This window comes from Fukomys damarensis, unplaced genomic scaffold (genome assembly GCF_012274545.1).
Source record: "Fukomys damarensis isolate Sample0158 unplaced genomic scaffold, DMR_v1.0_HiC HiC_scaffold_39, whole genome shotgun sequence".
Lineage (NCBI taxonomy): Eukaryota > Metazoa > Chordata > Mammalia > Rodentia > Bathyergidae > Fukomys > Fukomys damarensis.
The window spans coordinates 1,916,572-1,925,568 of NW_022900951.1; the positions used below are offsets into that span (position 1 = coordinate 1,916,572).

At 39.2% G+C, this 8,997-nt stretch overlaps 1 protein-coding gene across 1 annotated transcript; it reads left to right on the forward strand.

Annotated features, from left to right (window-relative positions):
• The first annotated feature begins 289 nt into the window (after window positions 1-289).
• On the forward strand, window positions 290-6,036 carry LOC104849624 (female-specific lacrimal gland protein). Its single transcript, XM_010606123.2, has 7 exons — window positions 290-393; window positions 880-1,019; window positions 1,839-1,912; window positions 3,671-3,781; window positions 4,867-4,968; window positions 5,152-5,181; window positions 5,888-6,036. The coding sequence occupies exons 1-6, from the start codon at window positions 325-327 to the stop codon at window positions 5,166-5,168; spliced, it is 513 nt and encodes a 170-aa protein (XP_010604425.1). The 5' UTR covers window positions 290-324; the 3' UTR covers window positions 5,169-5,181; window positions 5,888-6,036.
• The last annotated feature ends 2,961 nt before the right edge of the window (window positions 6,037-8,997 follow it).

Sequence of the window (8,997 nt, forward strand, 5' to 3'; positions counted from 1 at the left end):
AACTTGGATTTGAGAGAAATTGCTGGAAATATCCTTGAATGTTCCCTATGTGCTGTGTTCTCTCCGGGGCTGAAATGGTCACTTATACAGGCGAAATGAAACTTCTGCTGAAGCTTATCTCATTAATATGATCATAAAAAAAATACATGAAGTATATTGCTTCCAATCAGGAAATGTTAGGAGTGAAGCTTGCCAGATGAACAACGTGTTCCTTCTGCCTTACCCCCGCTGGAGCAGTGCTATAAAAGAGGCCACAGCTCTGATTCCCTTCAGCATCTCTTCTGCTCTGAGCTGCTGCTGAGGAAGAAAGGCAACAACAACAGGATGCAGATTCTGTTGCTCGCTCTTGCTGTCAGTTTGGCTTCTGCCCAGAATGATCTCAGCCCTTCAGAGGTAGCAAGGTTAACCTACTCTAGAGTGGGGTATGCATGAGAGTGTGTGTGTGTGTGTGTGTGTGCATGTGTTTCTATGTGTCTGTCCTTATTTTCCATGGTTAACCCAATTTTATAACCATGTTCTTCATTTCAGTCTATACTCCTGAAAGAATCTTTTTTTTGAGATCTCTCTGTTGTTTTCTATCACAATCGTTTATAAACAAAAAGCCTAAGTTACCTGAATGAAAGTTTTAAGTCTGCCTAACATCCAAGTACAGACTCTTTGCTATTTCAAAATCTCTAAATGCCTTGTGTGCTGTGTGAATTTGAAGAATTCTGTGGCTTCTTCGGAGAGTTTCCTCTTAGGGACCATGACCAAGCATTTATCCGGTAGGGTCACATTTGTATTTTTGTGTTGAGCTGAAGTGTGGCCTGATGTGGAGATGTTAAGGTGACTGGAACAAAGCCATCCACTAACCTGCCCAGCGTGAACTTGCCTTTGCAGATCGATGGCAACTGGCGCAGCATGTACTTAGCTGCGGATAACGTGGAGAAGATCGAAGAGGGTGGGGAACTGAGAAACTATGTCCGACAAATAGAATGTCAAGATGAATGCAGAAATATATCTGTCAGGTTTTATGCCAAGTAAGTAAAATTTACCCTGATCTAAGGGAAGGATCCACCCAACTCTTTCTGTGTGGTCTCATATGTGTGTAATGGGAAAATGAACAATAATATAGTCAAATGTGAGCTACAGTATGGAGGTATCAATTAAACATCATGTTTCCAAGAACTTTAAATAATAGCACATATGCAGCATGATGGAGGTAGAAACATGTGGAGATAGGACCTTGACTAATGTGTGGCTGGATGGATGTATGGAATGAATTTGTCTAGAGGTTTTGCCACCATGGTCTTGTACATCTATTAGCGTCATCTTATTGATTACTAATCACCTTAAGTAGCAGAAATTGAGCAGTATCCTGGAGCATAAGGACCTCAGCATCAATACCCTCAGGAGCATGTATAGAAAGGGGGAGGAATCTCTTTGAGAATGGTGAGATCTGTTTATGTGACACACAGCAAAACTGTTCCTTGTGATGTGGGGATGGCTATGCACTCCCAAATATGAGTGGCAAACACCCCTAGATGTGGCAGTTGGAGGTGAGATCTGAGGGAATGAAGCGGGTACAGGCCAATGTTGTTGGTGAAAATCTTGCTCACCACAGGGAGTCTGGTGGCACAGCACTGAGTATCATCCATCTGGACGCTCTGTGCTCACCAAGGCTGTGCAAACCTGGGGTTAAATGGGAAAGCTCCAAAACACCAGGGAGATCATGTGAGAGAAATACTGACATAGCGTATTAGTTTCAACACCTGGAATGTCTTGTTATTCCCACAGTTCCTCAGAAGGAGGACAAAATGGATGAGAAATAAGCACTGTGGTGTTGGTTTGTCTTTCAGAAAGAATGGGGTGTGCCAGGAGTTCACTGTCGTAGGAGTAAGAGATGAAGCAAGCGGTGATTACTTCACTGAATGTGAGTACGGGATGTTGTAGGCTGACTACAGGGCTCGAGTCTTAAAGCATGGGAAATTCATGGCTGTGCTTCACTCTCACCCACCTCGGCACTGGGACTCTAGAACAATTCCTGCTCCCGATGCCTTAGGCAACCTGGAAAAATCTAGCGAAACTTGTGACAGTGCAGGGCATCATACCCAGCTGGGATGTGTTCCATGGCATGGAAATGCACGCACGGAACGTGAGCATCAATGGTCAATGAACCGAGCTCACCCGCAGTGTGGCGGTGGGATGGACAGAGGTGATGGGTTCAACTTTAAACAGTTCCTGACCTGAACAGATGCACCGCCTCGAATGTCCCTCAAAGCTCTGCCCCTTCTTCCAGCACACCTGCCCATCCTTCTTGCCAGCGCCGTTCAACAGATTTTGATCCCAATGATGCAGGGCCGTGGAGAAAGCCTGCAGAACTGCTCCGCACAGTCACCAGGACGATGGGATGAGTTTGTTGGAAGCTAGGGGTGTGCTGAGAGGTGGACTCTAAACAATGAGTCTCGTACTGCAAAGGTTTCTTCACACCTGGAAAATGTGTAGTAATTTTCATCCCCTCCTATATTTTCAATGGTTTTTGAGGGAAGAGATATGGATAAAACTAATTTAAATGAGAAAAACCACTCATCCACTTAGCAAATATGTCCACACCTTCTTTTCACTGAATGAACATAGTCAGTGATTTCATGATGCATTGAAAGTTGTTTTTTAGCAGGGTTTCATGATGCAGGCCTGTAATCTCAGCATTTGGGAGGCTGAGACAGGAGGATAGCTGTGAGTTCGAGACAAACCTTTGCTACATAGTGAATTTCAGGTCAGTCTCAACTACATAGTGAGACACTGTCTCAAAAAACAAACAAACAAAAAAAAGAAAGAAAGTTGCTTTGTATGTTTTGTAGATAAACCACACTTCACATACAATAAAATTATATTAAACACCAAAGTTTGAGTTAAAATAACAATGAAATATTCAAATTGAGTTGCCATTATCTTGAATTTCAGTAAAAATAATCAGAGCAATAAACAGAACTTCTATGTCTATGATTGAGAATAATTTTCAAAAGCTAGTCCTGTACTATTACATAGACCAACACTAAATATTTCATTTCATAGAAAGAAGTGAACACCGTAATTTTCAAATTATACCCTATAATTATTTTAATTTATATAAATATAATCATTGGTAGCACATTCAAGCTACAATTGCATAACCTATATGTCTAGAATTTTCCAATGATGTAACCAGAACCTCTTTATCGGTACTGCAACAAAATTGATAAGTTTTTAGTGCATGTTAACAAGGTACTTTTCATTTCATACTCATGCAATAACAGTAAAATATTGGTGAGGCTTGAAAACTGAGTGATAAAATTTTTGAAACTTCATTGATTGATTTTTGACTCACTGGCTCATATAGGGAGATTTTCTTTCTCTCCTATTTACCTCTAGATCTTGCCCTAGCAATTTCTACCTCTTAAAACACAGTGAGCTGTGCCAGTATTTACATATTTTGAAAGGTGCACATGCTCACCGGATTAGGGAGGAAGAATGTAAAATGTGTTTTTCCCTTACTGGTATTCACAGCTGACTGTCACATGTTGGAGGAAGGTTGATGAAATGGACTTTTTCTGAAAGGAGGAATTCAAACCAGCCCATTCCAAATAAATCCTGCCCAATCCAGGGGGTAAATTTTAACTACACTCAATTGCAATTTTTTTTTCCATTGTAGACTTGGGTGAAAACTACTTCTCAATTGAGTATAACACAGAAAACATCATAATATTTCACAGCACCAACGTGGATGAAGCAGGCACAACAACGAATGTGATTTTAGCCACTGGTAAGTTGCAGAGCAACTTCTCAGTTGTGTAAATGGGATAGATATAAAATTGACCTATGCTCTCAGTAGCAAAGGGAACTGTGTTCGTGTATCATCTCCTTAGAAGCCCCAGAGTAGAAATGTGTTCAGACACGGGATGGAAATTTTTACCATTAGGGCATCAAGGGTACTGAAAAGGTCTTTGAAATTAAAGATGTGCATATTCTCTGGGGTCCTAACTGAGTGCTTTGCTGAAAATGGTAAGGGGCAAAGACGCAAAAAGTACTGCAAAGTTTATCCAAAAGAAACACCAGCCATAATTGGTCTGTGTCACCTACTTGAGCAAAATTTCAAGTGTGATTTGCCATATGTGATTTTCCCCTAGTCAGACTGTGTTTTCCCACAGTCTCCTCCTTTGAAATAATTAGCCAATAAAAAATCTTAAATCCGCTGCTCTGTAAAGAAACAGCACATCAGAATCAGTTCCTCAAATACAATGCTCACAGCCACTGAATTTTTCTGACTGCTGAGAACTCCACATGGGCTGCAAGACAAGCATTTGCCCCACGGGGCAATGGGACACGTAGACATTTCCGGAAAACTGGGTCAAACAGTTTAAGAAAGATGAAGGGGTTTTGCCTTGTTTATTTGTTCCTCTGGTCCTCATTACTTCAGTGAGGTGGAAGGATGTGCTGGCGAGAAGCTGAGATCATTGCCAGTCCTCACCCAATGAAGGGTCCACCAAACCAGGAAACGGCTTCAGAACACAGAAATAGGAAAGTGAGAAGCTCCAGCGTGCAGAGATTCCCAGCTCTTAGACACAGCCATCTCCACACCCCGAAGCATTGGGAGATTGCATACCATTCAGGGACATGGAGACTAACAGCAAAAATGCAGTTTTGTGTCCTCAGCAGTCCTAGGAACTGGAAGACCATGTGCTGCTCATTGTGTGGACTCCACCCAAAGCCCCTTATGACTTTGCTGCTGGAAGGAGTTAGGGCGGAGATGGTGGGGTCCCCAGCATCACCGGGCAGCCCAGGGAATGCTTTGGAAATCAAATAACAGTCTAAGTGCACCTGTTCTGATTTATTGTCATTGATTTGCAGGGAAAAGCGCCCTTCTTAAGGTGCAAGAACTGCAGAAGTTTGCCAGGGTGGTTCAGGATTATGGAATTCCAAAACAAAACATAAGACCTGTCATCCTAACAGGTAGAGTCACCACACTGAGTCCGATGATAGCAAAACTCACTGGGAATGAAATCATCCTTAGTGTTAGCCTCAGCTTGGAATTATTATTCCAAAATTCATGTTTTCATCAAAGTGCTGTTGCAAGTGTTTTTAATTCATTGAATAATTCCAACCACCATGCTTGTCTCTTCTTCTCCTTCTCAGACACCTGCCCGGAATAAAGCCCACACTTGGGTGAGTAGAAACACAGTGCTCAGAGTGCCTGACAGTTTCAACTTCTTTGACTCTTTTCCTAAGAATTATGACATATTTCTTAGACAAATAGCCCCTTTGTAAGTTCAAACTTTGGTTAGTGCACGTGCATAAATGTTGCAAACATAGTGCAGATCCACCAAAACTAATAGGGATTTTTTTTTTTACAGTGGTGAACATAGGAATGCTGTCTGTAAAATGTGATTATTTCTCCACCCTGATATACCATTAGACCAGATGAACTCTGGTGTGAATAATGAACTTTGTGGTACACATATCTTTGTTAGCTGTAGATAGGACTCTGGAAGATTTTTGACACGAGCGTATGTACACTTGCCAGTGGGCTGATGTAATTCTATACCTTGGAAACCCTGACACAGATCAAGCAAAAATTAATGCTTTCCTCAGAAAGTGTTGATCACAGATTCCATGCATGCCCATATATTTATGGATTCCCAGGAGATGATTTTTATATTCCTCCTGTACTTATCAGCAATTAAAACCACGTGTTTTATAAAAAGCTATACAATCTCCCTTTTTGTCAAGAATTCTAAAAATGATTTGACACAAGTCTATAATCTATTCTTCATTAATAGATTTTACTTTTCATTTTGTCTCTCAGAAAGATCATGCTACTAATATCAGTTTGGAAACACTTTAATAATTTTTTTCTTTTCTTTTCTCACAGATGATAATGGAGCAGCAGTATCAGCCATCTCCTCAAAGACAACTGAATCATTAATGAGAGGGACCAATTTCCTTTACTTTCAACTGTAGTTGCTTCTTTCCAGTGAGGTCATGAACCTATGTCATGACTTTCCTTTGCATCCTTATCATCTCTTTTCTTGATCTTTCTGTTCTTTTTGATTAAATAAATTGATTTCATATGTTATCATAAACTTCTTTGAAAATAATTTTTCATTTTATAAAGCACAACTATTTTAAAAACTGGGTCTGCAGAAGATGTGGTTTTTGTATAAAATGGAATACTACTCAGCCATAAAGAATGAGTCATTCGTAGGAAAATGGATACATATTGGGGTCATACTCTTTAGTGAAATAAATAATCACACATGTGTAAATACCAAATAGTTTCTCTGGTATGAAAAACTAAAAGAGTAAATAAGATCCAAATGGTATAATTGACAATGTGAAATATGAAGAAAAGGGATAATGGTGCAGGGGAAGTGGGAAGGCTAAGGTAAAGGAAATGAGGGAAAAGAGAAAATACGACGAAATGAAAAAATGGAAACAAAGTTTTGTCAATAGGGAAGGGAGGAGGTGCTGAAGGGAGGGCTGGGGTATAGGGAAAAAATGAGAAGGAAGTCCCATCATGTACAGGGACAACATCCCAATGATGAATGTAACTGTACTGTATACCTAAAAAGTACCAATAAACTCAATGAAAAAAATAGAAGAAAAAAAACTGAGTCTACAATACACCAAGATGTGATTCTTAGCATAATGGCAGAATTCTCCAGTCTGGTGTGGTTAGAGAGAAAAACAGGAACTAAGTCATCATGGATTCAGAGTTTTATGGTATAGTGGAAATGTCCTATGGTGCATCCCTTGAGAGGTGAGATTGGCTGGTGGAATACTCTAGAAAAAGTCGCAGGAGGGATATTTAGGGTACAAGAAAAGGTTCCACCAGTAAAAAATGACAGGCAGAGACTGGGTTCCTAGAATTATTTGAAAAAAAATTTTACGGCAGAAAACATTGAAATAGTTGTAATCTCTCACCTGAAAATATACCTATAAATCATGAAAAGGATCATAAAATAAAACCCTTTCAGAGGATCAGAGTCCCAACTTGTAAAGTTATATACATTGAAATATTGATTTCTTCTACAATAATAAGATAATAATAAATATGAGAAGTAAAAAAAGCATAAGAAATCAAATATGCAGCTAGTTCAATGAAAGAATATTATGATAAGGCTTACAAGAAAGAAAACACATTAAGCTAGAAAACAAAGTTGTCACTGGCAAAAGAAACCTTTCCTCCTCAGTAATTGCTAAGAAAGTAAGAAATTCTTCTACCATTAGACCAGCAGTGAAAGAATGAATAAAACAAAACCAGTTATACCTTCCTTAAAAGGATCTCAGTTGATTTCTTAGGATGCACATAGACTAAATGTGAAGGGATTGAAAAGAAATCCCACACAAAGGGAAGACAAAGCAGCAACAGGTAGAGGAAACTGTTATGGTTTGGGTCTGGGTGTCCCCCCTAAGCCTCCCGGGGTCACAGGCTGGATCTAGAGGGGGTGAAGCTGGGGTTGCTTCATGATGCAAAGCTAGGCTCAGGGGCACTGGGATGAGGGATGTGAGTGCTGCCCACCTTGTGGAGTCCGAATGACATCAAAGGGACGGGGAGAGGCTGCTCCTGTCTCTGAGCACCCTCGCTGCCTTCGTGTGCCACCTTGCTTCTCCTTTCCAATGCCAGTTGGTGGGCCTTGCCTTGTATTGGCTGATTGTGAACTGAAGTCTCTATGAAATGTAAGCCTAGGACACTCCTTCCCCTTTAACTTTGGGGGTCTGGTATTCTGTCTCAGCCATGAGAGAAAAGTAACTATTAAAGAAATGAATACCAGATAAAAGAGATTTTAAAGTCAAAAATCAGCAAAATGAGAACATGCATTTACCATCAAATGAATAAAGGGTTCATGTGCCAAAATCAGGGTCATTGCTAACTATAATAGTACACAAGATCCTAATGAGATAATTCACATTGTGAAATGGGAAGAAAAGGGCTAAAGGTTTAGAGAAAGTGGGAAGGGTAGGGGAAACGTAATAAGGTGACATAAAAAAATAAGAGAAAATGAAAAATGGAAATAAAGAGTTTGTAAATGTGGAGGGGAGGAGAGGGTTAATAGAGGGCAGGGACAAGGGAAAAAAATGGGAACCAAAACCTGTCATGTAAAGGTACAAGATGTCAATGACGAATGTAACTGTACTGTATACCTAAAATGTACCAGTAAACTCAATAAGAGAAAAAAAAATGAAAGTGTTCATATAACAAAAGGTAATTATATATAGCGCACACACACACACACACACACACATATAGAATACATATATTTATTATAAATTTACATGCATAGACATATATACTGTTTATACAATTTATTACTATAAAGCAAAAATTTATGTATTTATGTATAGTACACAATTTCAATTTTTAAAGCTGTGTGTGTGTGTGTGTGTGTGTGTGTGTGTATATATATATATATTCTCTCTTTTCTGTAATGTCATATGTTCAATATCAGAGTACTAAAATATGTGCACAAATACAGATAAGCTTGAAGAAGGAGATGGACAATGGATTCTGGTACTGCATTAGCTGCGAAGTGAAATATCCTGCCTTCAATATTGAACTGTTCATACACACTCACACACACGCACACACACACACACGAAAACATATGCATTAGATTATCTTAGTACACAGAAAAGATAGATTCATGTTTTACCTGTTTTTTTTTTCTTGTGAATGAGAATCTTTTTGGTCTATGTCTTGTATTCTTGAGTAACTACTTTGAAGATAATGATGGTGTAATGACTATTGCTGCTTTTATCATTTCTTTGTGAAATTTTATGTTTCATAAAAATTTCATTATTATAAAAATTTGGAAATGAGGCCAAATGCAGCATATAGACATCTACAGATAATCCCACACATCAGCTGCAAAATCCAGTTTTCTCATAACAGCATGGAACATCCTATAGGATAGACCATAGGAAATAAAGAGAAAAGAAGTATCAATGAATTTTTAAAAAATATAAAAATTATGAAGCATC

Coding starts and splice junctions, on each gene's coding strand:
- LOC104849624 (XM_010606123.2), top strand. CDS start 325: ATGCAGATTCTGTTGCTCGCTCTTGCTGTCAGTTTGGCTTCTGCCCAG. Junction 394..879: donor ATGATCTCAGCCCTTCAGAG/GTAGCAAGGTTA, acceptor TTGCCTTTGCAG/ATCGATGGCAACTGGCGCAG. Junction 1,020..1,838: donor TCTGTCAGGTTTTATGCCAA/GTAAGTAAAATT, acceptor TTTGTCTTTCAG/AAAGAATGGGGTGTGCCAGG.